The sequence below is a fragment of the Halyomorpha halys genome, unplaced genomic scaffold, assembly GCF_000696795.3.
Source record: "Halyomorpha halys isolate HHAL.00 unplaced genomic scaffold, Hhal_1.1 Scaffold2685.1, whole genome shotgun sequence".
NCBI classification, from domain to species: domain Eukaryota; kingdom Metazoa; phylum Arthropoda; class Insecta; order Hemiptera; family Pentatomidae; genus Halyomorpha; species Halyomorpha halys.
The window spans coordinates 27,304-51,544 of NW_027109573.1; the positions used below are offsets into that span (position 1 = coordinate 27,304).

Sequence of the window (24,241 nt, forward strand, 5' to 3'; positions counted from 1 at the left end):
TATATATATATATATATATATAGATAGATAGATAGTTGACCGTATAACTTAAAATATGAAGAAAATAGTAAGGGTTTTGGTTAGAAAGAAGAAAATTGTTTTTAACTATTTTGTTCTTTTTAACCGCACCTCTGACGATCTTCTTCATATTATAAAAAATAAATTATTCCTCACATTATTTATTTACACCATATACTAAAGCTGTGCTGTAATTTCACCTACGCTTATTACTTTAGTTCCAAATACGTCTAGATCCGATGAATCATGAGGATAACACCGAAGTTATCTCTTCTATATCTTCAAGACATAAGGATTCTTTTCACGAGTGTGCTTAATATCTGCGAAGGTGAGAGCTAGCAAATGCAAAGTAGGAAATAAATATGCAAAATCTGAAACACCTGTTGGACGTCGTCAACACTCAAGCTGGAGGAAGACAAAAGAGGGTATCTTGATCAATAGAAATCTCTTTATTCTCATGACTGTTATGCACATGGCATGATATCAACAAACTTATAACTCTCTGTAATTAATCTATATTACTATTTTTTCCTTCGAAACTATTCATTACGAAACTGATTTTAAGTTACTAATAAAATTTAATTGAACAATGAAATTCTAATTCTAATTAATTTAAAACATGAAAAAATATTTTTCTCTAATTTACATATATCTTTAATGAGTTTTGACAAAACTTTAATTAAATAAACTTGTTAGTTAACTTATTGATGTAACATTAATTTAAGACTACATAAAATTATAACTGGCATTTATTTTTGCAGCCATGTTTTACACCGCCGAGATAGTAGTCGCTCTGGAGTACTTGCACTCCCAGTCAATAGTCTACAGAGACCTGAAACCTGAGAACCTTCTTCTCGACAAAGAGGGACACCTAAAAATTACTGACTTCGGCTTCGCCAAGAAGCTCACCGATAGGTATGTTTAGATAAAATATTTTACCATATCTAAATATAGTTATTACCTTATTGTTATATTTTATATTACCTTTAAAAAACAAAATAATTTAATCTGACTTAGAAATGATTATTGTCTACAATTTTATAAAATCTTATAACAACGAAACTGTACCTTCATTTCATTTATTATAATTTTTTTTTTTTTTTTTGTAAAACATTTCTTCACCATAATGATTCCGCCAGTCTCCTGCCAGCCATTCGTCCCTTTGCTTTTGGATAAAATGCTCGGGTTCAAACCTTTGTAAACTTATGCATATTTAAAAAACAATTATTATAAGAATTTATTCCGAGTGGTGGTCAATATAGGTACAAAATAGTGAAAAAAACAATTAGTAACCAACGTTTCGTCTAACTTTGTACGGCTATATCAGGGCTAAATGCGAACAAGATACAAACATTGTAAAATACGATAAAACTATTAGAATATAAATAAAAATAATGTAAAAATTTATATAGTAAAAAAAAGAACATAGTGCAGCTAAAATTATATAAATATAAATTAATAGAATTTTAATTAATTACAAGTTCAGTAATGAGTGATAGAATTGCTAATGAATATACTTCACTTGTTATTAAATAGTGTTATATTCATTTATATTTTTTAAGCTTACTACGTTCCTCTTTTTTATATAAAGGTTTACCTATTTATTAATATTTTAATCGTTTTGTCATATTTTAGAATGGTCGTTGGTTAGTAATAAATAGTTTGTTAACGAGTCACAGTGTAATATTTAATAGTATCTACGCCATAGATGTGAAGCCGAAATTTGATCAACAAAGTAAAGAAAAGGAATTGGATTGCATCCTTTTCGTTCTCTCTTGAATGTTTTGGATCCTAAATAAACGACCACTACTAGAAGAAGTGCCAAAAAGTTATACAATGTATTCTTAAACTTCTCAAAATGGTTAGGAAATCTCTTAATCAACATTGTTCTTTATAAATAAACCTTATATCCATTATGATCATAATTCGTCAGTCCGTCTCTAAGCGATGTTTCATTTTAAATAGATCAGGAACATTTTCATAGAGAATATGCAATGAAACAAAGATATATGTCTATTACGTTGTCTATTTTAATCAGAATCTAAGGAAGAGTGGGCATCATAATTTTAATTGGCAAAAAGAATTACTTGACCCTAAAATCTAATTCCATTTTCAAGGTTGCTTTATAGATGTTTCGAAATGTTAAGAAGATCCTAAAAGGTTTAGGGGAGGTTAGAGGAAACCACAGGGCTGTCAGGGCACAGGATTGCTAAAATATGAGAAATTGGGTCAAGTACGGTTATTGTGTCAAAACAAAGAGTATTGCGAAATGCCGGTATTGTTTTATTCTACTTTTGGATGTTATTTTGATTGTAGTGTTCTGATTTCGATTCGAGAATTCAAGGTATCGTACCACCTATTTCTATAAATAAAAAATGTATATATATTGTATATTTCTCTGTTAAAAAAATAAATAAATAAAATATTCCGTTAAAGTACACTTCAAAATATAAACGAACATCCTTATGATATTAAGCAGTTAATGTTTTTATAAGTAAAATACAACATGAAATTTATTAAATATTACTTTAATAGTAGTAATATTATTTCTAATGACCTAATAGTAGTAATATTATTTCTAATGACCTAATAGTTTCTAAATGTATTTGGGAGGAATTAAGGTTTTAATTTCATACTAACACAGCAGGTGCACAAGGGCTCAGCCAGATATAAATCACAACTTTAATCTCTGTTTTGATACTGGCTATTTCTGTGTTAATGTTAGTAGTCTGTGACTATTCAAGTCAGAGCAGCTTAGTTTATAATCAAGGATCGAAAGTATCGGTTAATTTTTATTTTTAAAAAGTTTTAGTTGTACTAATATTTTTAGTTTTCTAACCTTATCTTAAATTTGTATGCAACTTTAACTTATTAACTGTGAAAGCTATTTCAATGTCTTATTTTATCCTGAGAACTTTTTTATATAAAGGTTCATACCAATCGTTTTTTTCTAAAACATATTCTTAATAGTTTAGTGCAATCATTATATTTAAAAACAAAACATTTGCTGTTGTATTATTTTTTATCTCTTTTTATTTATATCCACACCCTTACAATCCAAAATTGACAATCAGCAGATTGCCTGACAATTACACTGAATTAATAAATTGCATGTAAGCCATAAGGAAGACAGCACCCAGTGAAACCTCTTCTCTGGTTTTGTTCTTATATATTATACTTTTCACTACTTTATAATTATATAACTATGTAATATTGTTCAAGTACTCATATAATTTTACTACAATATTTAATGCATTCCCATGGAATTTTGCAAACATGTGATAATTTCAATTTTGCTCCAAAAATTTATTAAATGCATATTCATCCAGTCAACTTGAGACCGAGAAGGAGTCTTGAAGAAAATTTTTAATAATTTAAATTTTTGTTAATTTATATTTTTTTAGAATACTTACTTTTTATAATACGAATTTCAACATTGTGGCGTCCAATTTATAGTATAAAATTCATTTTAAAAAATGAAAAGATTTTTTCAGTTTTTCTCCTATACGATGAAAATTTACTCTGTAGCATAACATAACGGCAATGCAACTTTACAGAACCAGTTTTTAATACTTTTCAAAACGGCTCTAATGATTTTCATAAAACTTCCTGAATCAATGAGCAATACTACCAGATAGATACTATCCTCATTGAAATAGCTTAACAGGGCATTAATGTCAATTTTCAAAAAATCTACCTCTAGAGAACCTTTAATAATAAATAATGCATAAATACAAAATATTAAAGAGTTACATAGATATATACGAAGCGAACGAAAATCCAAAACCGCCCGAACTTTTCTGGTTATATGAGAAGCAGTGTCCGTTAGAATCCGGCCTGGGTGGGTTGAATTTTATTTTGTGACGGCTCCACGGAATGAAAAATCGATACTCCTATAGTAATTAGAAAAGGTAGGTTATCTATTGGACAGCCCTCTCGCTCCTTCTGTATATTAGATATAACCAGGCAAGAGTAGGGGAAAAAAGTCGATTCTGCCCTGGGGCTCTGGAGTAATGAGTCTTTTTGGACTTTGGACCCTACCCTCAATCCTACCTTACTGGGCACGTGACCTATGCCAGCATTTGGTCACATGACCTAAATATGAGAGTGTTTAATTTGAATTTTTGTTTTACCTAACCTTAACCGCTTGTCACATGACCATTGCACTGTCAATCAAAACCATCATTTGGTCACGTGTCAAATAGTGAGGGAAATTTGTATTCTAATTTAGCTAGCCTTAACCACTCACGCGATTAACCACAAACGATGATTTGACCGCGCCTCTTTTTAGTCACATGACCGTAGAAGCCGTTGGTTAACGGCTCTTTTATATCACATGACCTTTATATTATACCTGCCAATTTCTGCATTCCCTGCGAAAAAATGGTGGTGAACGGAAAGGAAGAGCATCGCGAGACCCTTGTAATAAAATGGCGGCGAATTTCAAAATGGTGGCCGGACACAATCAGCTTCATACCAAATACATAAGTCTCTCAAACAGCCGACAGAACAATATGGCGGCCGAGCACACTCAGCTTTCTCAAGTTGCATGAAATAAAATGGTAGATTAAAAAGTGGGGACCTGATCCTTCAAAGGATGGTGGATATAAACAAAATAGCGACTGAGGGAAGGAGGTGCTGTAATTGGTTGATTAGAGAGAGGTAGGGATAATAGAAGGGTCATGTGATATAACAGAACCGATAAACAACGGTCACGTGACTAAGAAGATGCGTAGTTAAATTAGCGTTTGTGGTTGAATCCAAATTTCGCTCACTTTTTTTCTCGCGACCACATGATGGAATTGATTGGCTTTGCACTAGTCACGTGATCAGTGGCTAAGGTAGAGTTGAGGCTAGGGTCCAAAGTCCAAAAAGCCTCATCGCCCTGGGCCAGAATCAATTTTTTTTCCCTACTGGCGAGGGTAAAAATAGAAAGTTACGAGGTCGGTATCTTTTTTTGTTTTGAACGTCCTTCAAGACTGATGAGGAAACCTATAGTGTAAGTCCATCTTCACCCCTAGGTGGTCTACCCAACTAACACTAATATTTAAACAAACTGTATAAGTACTAAGTGAAAATAAAATATATATAAGATAAGTACTGAACGGTTCTCACAGAACGTTTTAGTAATGTATACTGATACTTTTGTAATCTAAATTACTGTAATATGCTATACTTTAGTCTTATTTTGAATTTATGCAGAAAAACATTTTCTTTATGATCACCTGTCCTGTTTTACATGAATTATCCCGTATATAGCAGATGGTATTTTTTGGTATGGAATATCGCTGAGAATAGCTCGTTAGGAAAGTGGGCTTCTTCCGGTGCGTTGGGTCCATTGCAGAGGTTGCATGTTGGGAGCAACCAGAGACCAGAGAGAGGTCAGAACTGAGGCAGATGTGGGAATAGACAGTAAATTAACTTCTATAAATACTTGTTCAGAAGCGAAGCCTCGTGCCAAAACAGTTTTTTTGATTTATTAGAATACTGCTCTCCTGAGAATACACCACTTCTCGTCCTTTTAATACCCGTGTTTCCAGGACTGGGTTCAAGGACTCCTCGTCTCAGTTAGATCACATCCGCAAATAATGCAAATTCACTACTTCAATCAATAATTTCCCTTAGTTTTTAATAGTGATAATGATAATTTCAACAAAAATATATTGATTCCTTGATAGTATGTATAAAAATAGTATGTAGGGACCATATTGTTTTATAACTAGTTATATTATCCCACCTTAATAGTTATGCCCAGAGCCCGGATTTTTATGTTCAAATGCATTTTTTAAACTGATGATCAAACATTTTTACGAATTAGGTGCCATTTTATTTTGTACATTTGGTAATAAATTATACGAATATTAAAGAAAATTAGAATAACTTGATACAAATTAAAAGGTAACATTAGAGATCAAATTCCATATTACAATCGCAGGTTTATTTTCAATGAACAAAACAATTAACAAATCATCGAAATAACGCTACATTCAATAATTGAGCTATTAGAATATTAAAACTCCATAGACCAGCCCGCCCATAGAAGTGCATCATTGCCTTTTAAGTCGAAACCTAGAATCGAGAAATTGGATTGATAGCTTCAATTCAACATAGATGGAGATTTGACAAGGTGAGTATTATAGGTTTATGAAGTAATTAATGCTATACTATAATTAGATAAGAATATTTAGTATTCGTATATTTCTCGTTTTGAATGACCATTAAAAAAAATTAAAATCTGTACCGCTAGAACCCATGAAGGGTCAAGGGTTCAGTACTTTGTGAGGAAGTACTGTTACTAGACCAACGGTTGTGCAAGGAGGTGATTTGGCCAGAATCACGCTCGACCGCCAGATTTTAACCCAATTTATGGTGCCCAATTTATGAGGCTGGGTGGACACCAGGAGGGCTCCAGAACCCACAGAGCTGACTCACGGCAGCAGTGTAGCAGAAAACAGTTAACTGCCCATCCGGATTCGAACTCAGGTCCTTGGAGTTCGTAGCATCACGCCCTACCACGTTGCTACTGCCCTCCCTTTGAATGACCATACTTTTATTTATCTATCCCTAGAATTCTCTTATTTCTAAGTTCCCATTTTTTTTATTAAATACTGTTAAATTATAGTTTATAAAATTAGAATAATTTTATATTTTCACTTGTTGACCTGATATATTTTTAAAGTATTTAAAATGGTTATATTTATCATTGCACACCCTACGTGACACTAGTAATCTGTGTGGTTTTCACCAGTCCGTTGGTTCTTGTAAAAGTGCCTGGTCGGACCAAGGGTTTCCCAGGCGATCGCGTCAGAGGATATTTCAAAAATTAAAAATATTCTCTTTTGGTTCTGTTATAGTCCAGATCTCCGGGTTAAGACGAGCCTGGTAAGAGTTGTGTAATACTCACACCCCACGATGACAGACGAATGTAGTCTTTGGCACTTTTTCTGCTGGAGATGGAAGAGCTCTCAGGTGTTTGCTGAGTCCAAAATAGCACCTGTTAAGTTTTGACGTTTCGTTGGCTGGTTTCCAAAGAGATTTTGTTTCCACAGCTCATTACTGACTGCAGTTACTTCTTGAACTGGCTAAAGTCCTAAAAAATAGACCAGTTTGTTGCTCCGGTTCCGGTATTGTCACTACTTCAAGCCCTGCTAGTGTACTTCCCGTGTTTAGCAGTTATTTTTATTACTTTAACAGTTTTGATTTTAAAAAAAATTATTCTTGAGTAATTCGAACTACCACCTGTATGGGTCTTGGTCACCTGAAGAGGCAGTATTTGAACAAACCTATCAAAGATATAATAACTAACATATAATCTTCTCTTTTCACGTATAATCTTTTAAATATTGATATTTAAAATAATTTAGCAGATAATAAAACAAACTACATATATTTTATTATTGCATATTATGTAAGTTCCTTTGTATTATATATTAAAATGTATCTACATAATGAAACCCGTCTATACGTGTCTTTTATTTTTGGTTCATCCCCTTCCTGGTCTTTTCTGATTTACGGGAGGGAGGGGTTATCCTACAAGTTACCACCCTATTTCTAACTAGAGTGGAAAAAGTCGAGTTTTAATTTCGTGAGACCGCCTCGAAATGAAAGGCAATCGGTCCTGACTGGAATCGAACGGGCGCAGATGCAATTTCGTGGTTCCTAAAGTGGCGCCTTAACACAATCGTCTACAACAAGTTCTGCACGCTTCCACTGCAATTCGCTCACTGACATATTCACTGTGTCCCCAAAAAATATAATGCCAATGAAGTTTAAAATATAAGTGGTTCTCTTTATGCGGAAGATTTGAACAACATCGGGCCTCAAAAAATGTGGACGTGAGGGAATAAACAAAAAATTATTTCCAAAATCTAAACTAAAGTGTTTTTAGAATATCTCGAAAACTATGCATCTTCTGAAACATTAAAACCACTGTTTGGAAAGATAATTTAGTTTTCCACAAACAAAACTAACATTAAATCTGACTAATTAACTCCACAGAAACTTGTGTTATCTCAAGTTCTCAATTTGGGGCTTCCTCTCAGAAGCGTCAAATGCGTCTGAAGGGCACTGCTATTTCCCATAAATCATATTAAAGAAAAATTCCCAATAAATTAGTAATGCTCAAACGCAACCTTTTGGCCTTTGCTTTTCTCTATAAAACCTTAGAAGCAAATTAGAAATAAAGCAATCTTAAACCAAATTTTGAATAAATCCTTTTTTAGATCATAATAAAGATATTAAAAGCAGAAAAAATTGTGTGAATATGAACGCTTCATTGAAATTCTTTATTTTTTTGGGAGCTCTGCTCTTTCTCACTCCGTTATCTTTCACGCCAGTCGTATGGTAAACTAATTGATTATAGTTTTTGAAATTTCTGAAATTTTTCTGGTTATTAAGTTATGTGTTACACCTCGATGTATAAAGACGTCTGTGAATTCGACTCGTATTTTTATTGTTCCTCATGCACCCGTTTTGTACACCCGTATCAAACAGGGAATAAGTAAACTTAAATATTTAGATTTTAAGTAATCTATTTAGAGTTTGATGATTGGTTTAATTGTTTATTTGTATATGTAATTTATTGAAAAATAAGAAATCGGTCCATGAAAAGTGCAAAAAATATTAAATTTGTCATTTATTCAGCTTTTCATTCCGTCACCCACTGCTTACCAAGTTTCTCGGGGAACGAATTCCCAGGGATATAATGAAAGTCACACAAATTTCTCTATTGCTTTAAATATTGAAACACGGTCGTTGTGGACATGGCTATTTCAGGAATGCCGTAACAACTCATCGATTTCGACTCGGTATGGAGAATTGAAATGTCTTTGAAAATTAATTATAAAAAAAAAAAATGTACAAAACCTTTACTCGCTATAATCTTATTCTTATATAAATAAAGCACTAAAAATAATATATAATATAATGAAGCACTATTTATAATATAAATATAGAACAAATGAATAAAACGAACCATAAAAAATAGTTCAATGTTATTTGTTCACCACAACGTTTTCTTAATTATTTTTTATTTTATTCAAAATTTAATAAATGGAGCTGTGTGGCTCTACCAAAGCATCAAATTCCGCCCGTATCCAATCCTTACAATCCAAAATACTTTATGCTCCTTATTACGTCACAAATAAACTCATCAACAAAGACCTTAACATCACTTTCGATGCAGATTTGGCCCGAAACAGATATACATCATATCATTTCAAACTCTTTACCCTTCCTAACCCATTAGATCTTAATTTCTCATCCTTAACAATCTCCGATAATCCTTCGAGGCGTCTGAAAAGAAAATGGCCAAGGGACCTTCTAATTTAAATTAATATTTGAAGTACCACCATTGGGTGGATCGTTCACAAGATTATCAAGTGTTTGAAACTTTTCTCATATTCATGTATTGTATTTCCGCTACAGTTGTAAATCACAATAAATAAATAAATAACTTCATTCAACAAAAATATAAACCTATGACTGACAAATATAATTTTATAGAAACGGTCGAAAGTTAATTCGTAATTTGTTTGATTATTTTATTTTTAGTTTGTTTTTTTACTTGTTTTTAGTCGAAACTTACTGCGAGAATGGCTGTCTGTAACCACTCACTCGCTGATTTATTGACCACTGATTATCAAAAACAATGCTTATGAAGTCGAAATTATTAATGGTGGTTCCCTTATGCTATATGTGAACTGGGTTAAAAAAATTCTAGCTCTAAGTAGTTAAAAAAAATATATCTTCCTAGAACTAAGAAACTCTGTGTATTAAAAAAGTAATAGTGAATCATTAGGTTTAGAATGACTCGAAAACATCTCCTATAATATTATAAACACTCTTTCAAAAGATAATTTAAAACTCTAAGAAAATTATCAAACATTATCCAAATCTGATCAGTATTGAAAAAGATGGAAATCCGTTTTATCTGTATCAAAAATAATATATTTGTACCACTCACAAACTGACTTATTGGTTACTGTATCACAAAATAAAATATTTGTACCACTCACAAACTGACTTATTGGTTATTATATCACAAAATAATATATTTGTACCACTCACAAACTGACTTATTGGTTACTGTATCACAAAATAATATATTGGTACCACTCACAAACCGACTTATTGTTTACTGTATCACAAAATAATATATTTGTACCACTCACAAACTGACTTATTGGTTACTATATCACAAAATAATATATTTGTACCACTCACAAACCGACTTATTGGTTACTGTATCTCAAAATCGACATGCCTATGAAACCGAGATTATTAACTACGGTGCTCCTTTTGCTTTATACTTGCAATAAATCTGGGCTAAGAAAAATTTGTATTCTAAATTGCTTAAAGAAAATTATTTCTGAAACGAAGAGGGACAGGTTAGTTGAAATGTGAACAGGGTGAGTCCTTTGGACGGAACTTCCCACTAGTGATTTTATGTTTATTCGTTCTATTACCTTTATGTAAATCAGCGGCCAACAACCCCGGAACCATGGTAAATTAATATATAAGGTTAATCTATTTATAATATAATAAACAAAATTAATTATATCCAACAATTCTTAGATCTAATTTGATATTTAAAAACTGAAATAAATACGTAAGACTTCCGTTGAGTAAACATGAATGGTTTATTCTTGAGTCGGACTTAATGATAGTCTTTTTATTGCCTTTAGTTGGCACTCTAATAGCTGTGACTGTCAATTACTATGTCTCAGAGAAGGAACAACTGACATTGTAGCTATGACATTAACAAAATAAACGGTTTGTTGAAGATGAACTCGAATCATTCATTCAACTAAGAGGTGTTTTAAACTAAAAAGTTATCATTAATAATTTATAATTATATTGTTTTCACTTTAATGATATTAGAGTAGAGTTAGTTTAGTCGTTTGTACATATTGAACGTCGAACGTTATACACTTCGTAATAGGACGCATCGTATGGCTGAATGTCTGAACTACGAGCTACCCCAAAGCTAAGTGCCGAAATTATTTAAGCTAAGTGACGAAATTATTATTTCGTTGGAGTTTTCACATCTGACGAAGTCATTTAACTATTCCGAGCGAAGTTGGCTCTACCCCAGTGTCCGAAGACAACACCTCCTTGGCACATTTATATTTCAATAACCAAAAAACCGTTCCTACATTGATAAAAAATCAAAGACTGACTTCCTTATCCTAAGTTTATCCATTCACCTCTTAAACATAAATATTTTTTATATCCCTAATTCTATGATGTTCGAGCTATCTCATTTTGGAACTCTTTACCCACATCCATCCGTAAAGATTCCTCCTTAATTTCATTGAAACTTCGGTGAACTTGTGAATAATAGAAAACACTATAATCATGGATAAATAAGTATCTTTGCTCATATTTTATTTTATATAAATATTGTAATAGATTTATTTAATTATTTTCAAAATTTATTAGTTAATGTAGCCAGACCTAAGCTGTTAAAATATTTGGTCTAATGTTGTACAAAAAAATTCGTAGCATCGTTAATATTTATATTGATATACGTTGGATTCGAAACGGCATAGGATCACTACCAATTTAGTAAGACCACTGAATATTTGCTTTGAGTTGATTCCGCGAAATAAATCTTGACATTCCTATTCTAATTGGAAAAGGGTAACAATCTCCTAGATACATAGGTTGGCTCAAAATCTCTACAAATCCTGCAATGCTTAGCTGTTCTTATCGGTAAATGAGCAAGCCAGTGAAGTCTAAAGAAAAAAAAGTGTACGTATTTCCTACAAGCAGTAGCAAGCTTTAGATAAGCAATAGATCTTTTCAAATATACTGAGCTTTTATATGGTCTGATATAGGAGTTTTTCGTATTTTCTTATTACTCGTTTCCTAAGTTAGGTTCTTTGTTGGACTGGTTTTTATGGCCATGATTTTAAAAACAAAATTAACATTAACAAAAAACAAAATTTATGTTTACAAAACCACTTTGTAAATTGATCCATACAAATAACAGTGAATGTACGAGTGTATGATTCTTTCAGCATCACTTTGGGACGGCAGTTGCGATTTGAATGGAAATCGGTTTCCCATTGGCAGATTCGGAAACATGTAAATCATTTAGGACAGGAAATTAACCTACATATTCCCCTCTGACAGTTGAAATTAGTACCTTATCTATAAATAATGCCTTTCTCTTCAGAATTAGGAGTCATTAATAATGCCCTAGATGATAATATAGGACTGGGAAGTAGCAGATAGCTAATTGGTCCAACTGTACAGAAAGAGACCAGACCCCTGGGTCCAACTGGCAGCCACCCAGTTGATAGTATCAACAAATATAATAAATGGATTGTACAATCCAATAGCTTATATTCCTAGTTTAAAGGGCAGAGAGAATAACAGGCAAAAATATCACTATCTTGTTATTTTGCTTTATATTTAGAACAGTCCAAGTTATGACAAATTGAACTTGTAATATAGCAATCTTTCTTAACATGATCATTTAATGTTCTAAATCTGAGAATTTCCTTTCTCACGGAAATAAATTACGTATTACTTATATTTTATTATTATTGCTATTTTAATAAATTACTCTTCCTGTTTGTTTCATAAAATCACTGTCTTGGGGATTCAAATGACATCTAACTTATTACAGTAATATTTTAGCTAATTAATCTGAATCTTTTTAATTCAAAAAATGTTTTTACCTAATTATCGTGATGAAAAGAATTCAAGAAGTGCAAAATGTCCGTGACCGACCATAATACTACGTACTACGAAAAAATAACTGAAATAATTATTATATATCATGTCTAACTAAGAATAGCACGATTTTTTACTCCAGATAATTAAGTGGTTTCTTTTTTGTTTTGCCTCCAACTAAAAAACAGACAATAAACGAGTACAATTATTTAATTTTGGGTTCATAAATCAGTTTGATTTAATTCTTTGAGGAAAATATTCTGCATGGAAATATACCTTTTCCAAACAGAAAAGGTACCTTTAAAAAATCATACAGTAGGAGCAATACTTTCAATTAAGAAAAACAAAAAAAAGCTGCAATTATCATGATTTATTCATCATAAGTCGTTTTTAAGAAAACCGGAAATGGAATTCAAGTTATTGTTTCTTTTGTTACTTTCATTACCACTACTAGGAAAGGAAAATATTTTAGTAGGGTTAAATTTTATCATTATTTCTTGGTGTTTGGGTGCTCTCTAAAATTTGTGTTTCTTCTAAAATTTGCCTCTCTAAAGAACCTATTGGAGCAATATTAGGTAAAATAACCTCTTTGAACTATGCTGTACCACAATTTTGCAGTTTAAAGTAGGTTCTCAAATATCCTATTTACCAATTTTTTGGGGTTTTCAATTATTGGGCGGGGAGAGAACACTCCCCCCATTCAACTTCCAGCTTAAACCTCCGATAAAAAGCAGAATAAGTGTTATAAGAAAAGAAAACTTCATTCTTCCATATCTCAAATCACTTAAAGATAATTACATTTTCCCTCAAAAAGAAAAAAACAAACTAGTGCTGTGCATCGCATCCACTCCCTAACCTACTTACGCCTACGCCCCCAAGTATTTTGCTATTTTTGTCATTTTCCAAAAAAAAAAAAAGAAAATCTAAGACAAGGAAAGGAGAAATTATGAATACAAAATTGTTTTTCTGTTGCTATAAAAATTCGTATTTTAGGACTTCTAGAATTGGGAATAATGCATACAAATTTGTTCCTGGCAAGACTACAACAAAAGATAAGGAAGCCGTAATGTATTCCTAAAGATCAGGTGGTCTCGATTTTTCTCCTTAGAATCGGAAATTTCTATTTTACCTTTTTTTCTCCTTTATTTCTTTATGAAATTCTTTAATATTTTGTGTTTATCTACTGTTTATTATTGCCAATAAGAAGTACTGTTTATTTTTTGTTTTCAAATAAACCGATTTAAAAGTACTCATGGGGAAGATTTTTTATAAGTTCGTCATTTAAGCCCTGTCACACTATTTCAATGAGATTAATACCTAGTTGCTATTGAAGACCATTCTTGTACATTGATGTGAAAAATCGATTCTATAAAATGGCACTTCGATTTTATCGAAAGCTGCAGTCACATTACTAATGAAGCAAAATGATTGATAAAAATTTTTAGAAGCTCATTAAAACCACGTATAAAATATATATTTTTTTAAATATTTTTAATTTCACTTTCAAACAATTATATTTTTTACATATATGTATTTTCGTGACGTTTCACACGTTTATTATAAAACTTTGGCCATTTTCAAACTTTTCTCCCTCATGTTTTACCTCTGTCATCCTACTAAAATTCTTGTGCATTATAAATACAAACTCCATGGAAGTATTCGTCAACATTTATTCTTCTCCGGGATTTTTCTCTGCAAATTTATTAAGTAATTCTACACTTAAAAATTATATATTAATAACATACATTACTTTTAAAACACTTTTTTATAAACTAATATGTTGATTGTATTTTTCCTTATTTTGGGGGGGAAAAAATTTTTTTTTATTTATATCTCTCAAAACTAATTTTAATAATTTTTTCTACCTTGTTTTTTAACTCCAGAAATGTCTACAGATCGTCAACATTCTTTTTTTAAAAAAAATGTTTTGCCGCTACCACATATAGATTCCTAAAGAGACTATTTGCCACTGTGCTATTTTAGTGCACTCGGCTCTGCATTTTATTCAACTGTTTTCGTCGGGAAAATAAAATGCAGGCAGTTTATTATTTTTTTTTTTTTTAGTTCATTTAGTAAATCGGCATATAATACATTCTGTGATTTTCGGATTTAGTAATTGCTTCTGAAAGCTTTATTCTGTAGCTGTTTTCTTTATTTAGTATTTCAACATCTTGAAAATTAATATTGTGTCCATTTTCGGCATAGTGCTGTACTAATGCTGTTTTTTTTGGTTACATTTATTTTTATAGTCATTAAAAGGTTATATTCTGCCATTTATATCAGTGTACTTTATCACTCTCCCCTTAAAACTAATGAATTTCAATGGTTTAATGAATTTCCAAAAAGATTTCTTCAATCACTTTGATTAGTGATTATTGATTTAAAGATGAAGATGCAATAATCCTCTTGAAGAAGGTGAAACAATTATAATAGTTGTTAATAATAAACATGTAATTTCAGTTTCATACGACGTTCATACGGCTGTTCACAGAGACACACATACACAGTCACAGAGACACACACACACACAGTCTCAGAGACACACATACAGTCACAAAGACACACATACGCAGTCACAGAGACACACATACACAGTCAATGATACACAGGATAGCAATACTTTCCCTTACTATATATTCCATACATAGGTAAGTGAAATTGAAAAAGTAGCTATTAGATATTGCATTCATGTTTATATGTATTTTGACCAGGTTTCCATATAAACTCGTGCACTTCAAAATTCCAGAACTCTCAAATATAAATAAATTTTCCTTAACGTTAAACAGAATCAAATTTAAAAATATATATTATTCCTCCTAATATTAATATAACCAATGATATTTACTGGAAATAATGTATCTTGAGAACTTTGCCTGATTTTATTGTTTTTAAAATCTGTTTTCACTTTGAAATAATAAACTTTAAGGACTAGATTTTCCCTACTTTTTAATCTCACAAGATGAGATCATAACACACAAAAAGCAATCCTTCCCCGCCGGACCCGCCCCGCTAAGACCTCCGGGGAGCGACGGTCCTAATAGTAACCGTAATTACTATTTTGGCGGGAAATGTTCAAGTTAAATTAATAATCACTAAAATGGAATTCAGCGCTAAATCAACGGACAAGCGCGCTAGATGTACGCTTAGTAGATGGGAAGAATGACCCAAGCCTTGCCTTGTAGACCCTGAAGAGGAGGGAGAGTGTAGGCAGAGATTGATGGAGCAAGCGGCATCGAACCCTCGGTTCCGTTAAGCCTCAATATAATTATTATGACCATCAATTAAGCACATGTCTTTGCTAACGTCTGAAACGTTGGCGAGGTGGGTCGTAAGAGGTCATGAAGGTCTTGCTTATTTATCGTAACCCGTCGTTATCAAATATAGAATATAGTTGTTCATAATTTGAATAATACATTAATTTTACGTAAATTCTTTAGTAGTTCTGTATACAATACTATTTTGTTTCCTATAATGGAGATATTCATTAATTTTTTTTTTAAGATCATAGTGATACTTATAGATGAATAGATTTAGCTATTTCATTTATTCAATGATATTACTAATATATAAATGTTTTCCTTGACTACTAGGACATGGACACTGTGTGGGACGCCGGAGTACTTGGCGCCGGAAATAATCCAGTCCAAAGGTCATAATAAGGCGGTGGACTGGTGGGCCCTTGGTATGTATCATTTTAATGATTCGATCAACATTTTATTACAAAGATGTACACATATTAATTTACTTTAGAATAATGCACTTACAAAAATCTGCATAAATTTAAACTATATATGATATAAAAAAGTGGTTCAATTTCAAGTAATGAAATTTATGTACTTTCTTTTACCAAAATGATATTTTGTTTCTCATCTTGTGATTTTTAATTACTCTTGCAATGGAAAAAGAAGAATTTATCGGAAGTGATTAATATATGTTACGAAATTCAGAATAATTATGATATTAAAAAAAAATTAAGGAAGACTTAATAATTATAATAAAAAAATTAAGGTATGGTCATACATCGTAATGAAATGATTAAATATTTTTTAATCACAATTCATATTAATAGTCAGCCCTATATAAGACTAATCAACGGTATACCCATACGAAGTAGTTTAATTTCGATGAACTATTCAATTTGGTTGGTTAAAAAACACTACATATCAACATACAACAATACAAAAGTACCTAGTAATATTCTTGTTCAAGTTTCGCTATCTCATGCCTAGGTTGTTTCCCCCTCAATTTGTTTCTAAAGTGGGTTACTGCTACAGGCAAAGTATTAATAGTTGTGAATATTTTGTTTCGTTTATTAACAATTCTATTTTTCGGTTGTCATGAAGGCAATTATAGCAATTCAACAATTTGAAAATAAAATAGAATCAAATATTAAAACAACTGCCCAGTTAATAATTAAGTCTAATTCCTACCACGCCTTGACACTTTCTTGAATAGGTTTGGGATAACAATTACCATCCAGTTCCTCTACCTGCAGGGGCGTTACTACAACAAATTTTTAGGGCAGGGGAAAGAGCAAATTTGAAAGTTTACAAGAATTTTGATCGAATTTCCCAACTTACTGGATGTTCGGGAAGCATTCTCCGACATGAGCCCTTTTTACAAAACATTTTTTGAAAACTGTCTATCGTTTTTAAGGAATTTGGAATAATAACCGCTTGAAATAATGTTTTACCACAGCTAGTTTGCTGTTTGAAGCAGGCTTTCAAGTCTCAAACTTTAGGGTTGAAAAGAGGGGGAAAAAACAAACCTAAAACACAACTCTCTCGAAATGCCGATTCAATATATCCGTACACATGGACGTACCCAGTGAGGCGCGATGGGGCAGCTGCCCTCCTCTTCCCCCTTCCTCCCTGAGAAGTAAAAAAAAATATATTAATTTAATAATTTTTTTCCAGACAAATAATTGTAATAACTAATGAAGCATTTAGCAAATAATTGTAATTATTTTTTCATTTTGTTAAAATTTTGGTTTCATTCTCCTTTTTCGTGCTGAAATATCACAACCTTGACCATGGCTTGCATCCCCCCTAGTTTTGATCCTGGGTACGCCCTTGTTCGTACATTCTGTCACTTCAGAATAGCTCACGTGACCATTACCACGTTTATGGGGGAGAATAGGATTTGATGTCAATATGGTGGGTCATTTCATTTCTATTATTTTACCCATGAATATGCAACGATGCTGTTAGTACCTGTTTGTGAGATATTTGATACCTGAGATGGTCGAAGGTCTGTTTTAAAGTAATTTTTAGTATATTTTTTTAATTGTTTACATTTTTTTTTAATTCTGTATGTTTTGAGCGCGGCCGAGCGCAGTGTTTATGTGAGGAAATAAGCTGCTAATTTTTCCAATCTCTGTTTATATTTTGATTTTATCCTTATACGCGCGAATAAAATTTATTTAGTGCATTTTGCATATAGTTTATAATAATATATCATTTCAAACACTGAGAACCAATGAAAATACCAAGAAAGGACGAGAAATAACAAAAACAAAATGTAGGCGACTTCTAGGTTTGAGTGTAGAAGTTGTGAAACTAAGTATGGATACTTCAAGTGACGGAAACACATCTCGTAATTTTTCTAAGACCATTCTACAACTAAAACAATATTTTGATCCAAGGTTATTCTGGATGGGATTAATTATGGATAGAGCTTACAATTATTTTAATGAATAATTGAAAATAAAATAAGCGATAAAACCCATGTTTAATACCTTTTAGGGAACTCAAACCGTTTATCAATGTTTGTTGCAAAAACCAGCTGGCTCCATCCTAAGTTAGAATTACATCTGCTATTTTGAGCCTAAAAATAGTTCTTTTGTTTTGCACCTGAAAATTATTCCTCCCATCATCTCAAGCTATTCAAGAGATAGAGCTACCAGTCTTATTTGTTATTCCAATTATTAGTGCTATTCCCTTTATGCTTAAAGCATATTTCACCCTAAATTTTAAATAAATTAAATATTTTAATGCTAGGTTTTTGTAATTTTTTTTATATAAATATAAGTAGAGGGAATATCTACTTAGTAGAAAAAAAGAGGCAGTTCCAATAATCACACTTGTTTTACATTGTCTGAAAGTTATATTTGACTTGAATAATGCCTAAAGGAATCAAAAAGCAAAATAGATTGAAAATGTGCCTCATATTTATTCTTTACGTTTACACTTTTAAAAAATGGCAGCTACTTATTTTTTTAAGCAAACCCTTGAAATAATAAACATTCTAAATATAAAAGTAATGTAGCAGCTTAAAAATTAACCATATATGAACTTCCTTAGCAAAATATACTTTTGAATTTTGATGCCACCATTTATTCCTAAAAGCACTAGTGGGTACTGGTACTGTCTGGTATTGGTAGAAAGAACTGATCTGGCAAGCTACTTTTTACCATCCCTAAAGTATTATGAAGTGTTACTACCCTTCTGTTCTCTAGAGTTAGAGTCTCAATATACATTTCAAGGGACTACCAAAAAAGAAATATTTACTAACCCATGTAGTTATCAAACCATCACCTTTCCATATCAGGCCTAATGGCAACAACCATTCATCCATAACAGACTTTTCACAAGTTGGTGATAAGGGGATTGATAGTTTAGGATCATATGTGGATAGAAAAAAGAAGTAAATTAACCAAGCTCAATAAAAAAATAAAATAAAAAATTGCCATCATTGACAAATGAATTGTTTTTATTTCTTAAAAGTATTAAAAATAAAAAAATGTTGTTGTCTCCAAATCGATTTAATTAGGAACAGCACCTTTAATGCAATTAAAAAATATACCTCATCTCTCTAACTGTTGAATGCAGTATGCAGTGATTGAGTGTAATATTGCAAGTCTGTCGTAGAAACCCAAAATATCTACCAATTTTTAAGTAAATCATAAGAGTTTGTCAAATCACATCAAAATAGCTTACATGGATTTTTAATATTTCTGTTTCAGGAGTTCTTATTTATGAAATGCTAGCTGGTTACCCACCATTTTTTGATAAAAATCCTTTTGGAATTTACGAAAAAATACTAGCTGGCAAGATTGAATGGTCTCAGCACCTTGATCCAGTTGGTAAAGACCTAGTCAAAAAATTGCTTGTCCAGGACCGAACTAAGAGGCTTGGGAATATGAAGGTATACACATTTCACTATCTATTATTAAATCATATTTAATCTAAATTTAATAATCCTTTGACTGGAAGATTCTTAAGGTATTAACTGGATTTAGTGAATGACAACAATTTCTTCCTTATTACAATATAATAATTTAATCAATAATAACTTCTAATAATACAACAAAATACAAAATTATAAGGATTATAGAAGAAAGAAAATTGGTCTGCTAAAATCAATTTTAAGATTTGCAGCAAATAAAGAGGTCTCTCCATTCTACAAAATTTTGGTCAGTTAAAAGTTTATCAAATTCTTTATTTGAGATAGCTCCTTAGTTTCATTTTATAAAATGAACATATTAACATTAAGATAAGTGATTACTCGGGGTTACCTAGACTGTGTCATCCTCTTCTCTGAGTATTTTGCACCAAACTCTCTAAATAATTCTTAAAATTCAAGGAACAACTAATATAGGCAAAACTGAATCCTTAAAAATCTTTAATTATTAATAAACAATACTATGTACACAGTTAGAAAATAAAATGTAATATTTTAAAGGAAAAATATTATCTTTCTACTGCTTGGTATCTTTCACAGTTTCTGTTGCTGATGCTGATGAAGTCTCAAATTGTGTGAATATTGAAGATTGTTATAAAAGGACATATTTATATAAATATGTAAAGGACCAATATATTTCTGTTTGAGGGGCTATATCCTTCTTGAAACATTGTGTCAAGTGGAGGTGCTCTTAGCTAGCTGAGCTACTCACTTTTACACACTTACATCATGTGTAAAGGAATTTTTCGATTGAGAATCCGATCTAACTGAACAGTAAAAAAAATCGAGTAACCTCCTATTGCTGCAAACCTCACAATTGATTAGCTACAATTTTTTGGTTTCATTTATCTCTGCTCTGCATGTTTGTTTTTTATTATTTATAATACATTTTTTAATTTATAATAATGGTGTTTCCTTATTATAACTAATTACAAAAATATTCCAGAATGGTGCTGATGACATTAAGAGGCATCGATGGTTCAAAAATATTGATTGGGGAGATGTTGTGTTGAGAAAGTTGAAGGTATGTCTGAAAAACATCTTTATCATCAAAAATTGTTCAAAATGTAGCTATATTTTTACTTTTTTCTTTATCCAAGGAGCTGGACTTAACAGGTTGTCTAAATTGTCAAAAATATTGATATTTTGTGTTTTGACTGTTGATTTTGCTGATGTAAAATCCAGTCTGTATTACATTGGAATTTTTTGAACTGTATATTATTTAATTATGATTTCATACAAGAAAGAAATAGCATTCACAACTCTTAATGACATTACCTTTTCTTATTCACAAACATCAACTTTATGTTTACAACAATTGGAATAGACAGAAACTCATGTACCTCCCTGGTTAAATGGCAAGATTTAATGAATATGGTCTTCTAAACTGATAATATTATATTTTAATATCTATTTTTATGTTTCATCATTTGACCTTCACTATTCAACAATTTTTTTTAAATTGAAGACAGTACAAAAGAATAAAAAATTTAATTATTTCTATATAAATAACGATATGCAAAAATTCCTACAAATTCCAATACCATCCTGTCAACATCTGCTGATGATACCGCTATCCCTTCCTTCCACTTAGGATCTGAAGTGGCATATCTGAATGTACAAAGTCATCTTTTTCTGACTGAGCCATGGTGCAACAATTGGTGCATTAAAGTTAACAAATCAAAATGTTATCACTTTTACCCTCAAATACACATCCTGTCCACCAATCCTTTTTAACTCTATATCACTTCCCTTCTCAGACGCCGTCTGATATTTTGGCTTCATACCATACAAGAGATTTAGATGAAATCCACGTGCCACACTTAAAAGACAAGAACTCAACCAACAATTTGGCCAGTTAAATAAATTACCGAACCTCTCATCTTTCAATTGAAAATAAATTATTGATTTTCAAAACCAAACTGAAATGAATCAGATTCAACTGTGTAGAACAATTAAATTTTTACATCAGTTAACATCAAGCACATCCAATCCTAACAATCCAAAGTCCTACGAATAATAGTCAATGCACCATATTGCATGACAACCAAAATCCTATACCATGGCCTCAATATCCCTTGTTATCAACATTATTCCAACCAAATTTTCTAACTTTCACCAGAATATCATGCATTATCCTAATTCCTTAGCACAATCTCTTTCCAGCACAAATCATCTCTATAATCTACCTCAAAGGTTGAAACGACAGTGGTCCCAAAGTAATTTTTGGATTTGCTGTTCAGTAATTCATGCAACTGTTAGAGCTATGGCAATGGCCAGCCTCATCATTGAAGTCCTGAGTGTATAGATTCTTATTCTCACTCAGTCTCTTCTGGCTTTTAATGCCAGTGACACTACTGAGTTTTCTTGCAGCCCTCCTATGCCTTTCACATGATGGCGGCTAATCTTGGTTCAGAGTTTTCAAGGCTGAATATAAATATTGTATAACTTAAACTATTCAGTCATTAGTTGTAAAGATATTATTGTACTCCTTAAAGGGAAAAAAATTATATAATATTTTATTTTTTCCAAACATGTTGGAATATGTGCATACAATATTCCATGTCAATCATGGCTGAATTTGTTAGTCAATAACAACTATATTACCTGTTCTAACACTATTCTTTTTAAATAAATGTTGAGTGATGTAAAGTTTTTCAAACAATAAAAAAATATTTAAAATTATAAATAATAATACAAAATATTACATAGACATTTCTGTGTTTCAGGCTCCTATTGTGCCAACCGTTCGATATGATGGAGACACGTCGAATTTTGACTTTTATCCTGAAGCAGATTGGAAATCAGTCCCATCTGTCAGTAAACAAGAAGAGCAACTTTTTGCAGATTTCTAACCCCCTGTACATATATAAATATTTTATATCAATTATGTGTCCTAATTTTATTAGATAAATAATAAAATATACTTTTTAAAAAAAAAAAAAAACTGTTCTTTCTAGTTATTTGTTTTATTTTCAAGAGGAAAAAAAAACCCTTAGTGCTTCTTATGTCTTTTTTTTTCTCTTCTGGACGATCCATCCTAGTCCATCTTAAGTCCTATTTTTTTGTAGACTTACTTTTACATGTCAGTCTCTTTCATATTGATTATTCTTTCTATATCATTGCTCTTAAAAATTCTTTTTGCATAAAAGGCCTGCTGTAGAAAAAAACAATTTAAATAAATCAAAACTTTTTTCTTTGCCAGATGTCCTCTATTTACACAAAGCAGCAATATGACGGGATAATTCAGTTTTTTAATTATTTTTTTTCTTACCTCCTATTTATTTATTTTCAATCAATTACATTTATATATATTTTTCTTAACCTATAAAAATTATATATACACATATTTACAATTTATCTTGCTTTGCCTGATGGCATTATAAGATGAAGAAAGCATTGTCTGCTGAAGGCTGTTTATACCAGGTAGCCAACATAGAATGAGGAGGGACCATTCCAGCTGGTAGTCAGTTTTTAAAAAAATATTGTTTATTTTTTATAAAATTTAAAGTAAATTAGCTTTGAGAGAGTTTAACCAATCTAAAACTAGAACTGAAAAGAAAACTATAAGTAAACTAACATCACAATATTAAAAAAGCTTAAACATTTTTGTTAAAGTACCTACTAATGGTGATTTACCATACTTATCACATAATAAATTAATTTTCAATAGTTTTATATTCTTGGATGTGATAAAATAGAGAACGGCACTTTAATAATATTCACAGAATCAAAATTAAATACGACAGAACAATAGAATACTATCATCACTCACTTACTTGGTGACTTAGTGATCACTGTATCTCAAAAACGACAATCCATATGCAGCTGTAATTTCGCATGTTTTAAAAAATCATGCAAAATTTATTAATAGCAGTCATTTTAAATGAGTTAAATTTACCTCTTCTTAAAGGTTTGAGTCATTATAGAAGTGTTAAAAAAACAACTCTTCAGCAAACATTGATACCAAATATATTTTATATTTACATTATTTTAATATAAACATTAACATATATATATATATATATTTACAATTTTTTCAATACCTTTATTTGCACACATAGGTAAGTGTGATTCTAAAATACATCTAGAAAACTAGAAAAATCATTTAAAATTCTATTCATTTTCTGGATCAGAATTTTAAATAAAAAACATCATAAAAAATTTCTCATTTTTTATTTTGGTTCCTGGGATCATAAAGAACATATTACATATTAGCTCATTTCACTTTTTTATTATCCTAATTCCAATTTACCAATTTGTGTTAGGACTGTTGAATGTAGTGGTGATTAAGGATCTCTAGCTGGTTTAAGAAAACAAATAACAATTTTTCACAATCTAGTAATTAATCATTAGT

The 24,241-nt window shown here is 31.2% G+C and overlaps 1 protein-coding gene across 1 annotated transcript in view; it reads left to right on the forward strand.

Moving 5' to 3' along the window:
- Nucleotides 1-22,772, forward strand: part of Pka-C3 (Protein kinase, cAMP-dependent, catalytic subunit 3) — a gene marked incomplete at its 5' end in the record, with an annotated part of 39,189 nt that extends 16,417 nt beyond the window's left edge. Inside the window, 5 exon segments of the mRNA XM_067047751.1 lie at nucleotides 780-933; nucleotides 16,293-16,384; nucleotides 19,667-19,848; nucleotides 20,831-20,908; nucleotides 22,614-22,772. Of these exon segments, the coding sequence (XP_066903852.1) occupies nucleotides 780-933; nucleotides 16,293-16,384; nucleotides 19,667-19,848; nucleotides 20,831-20,908; nucleotides 22,614-22,739 (632 nt within the window).
- Between the last annotated feature and the right edge of the window lie 1,469 nt (nucleotides 22,773-24,241).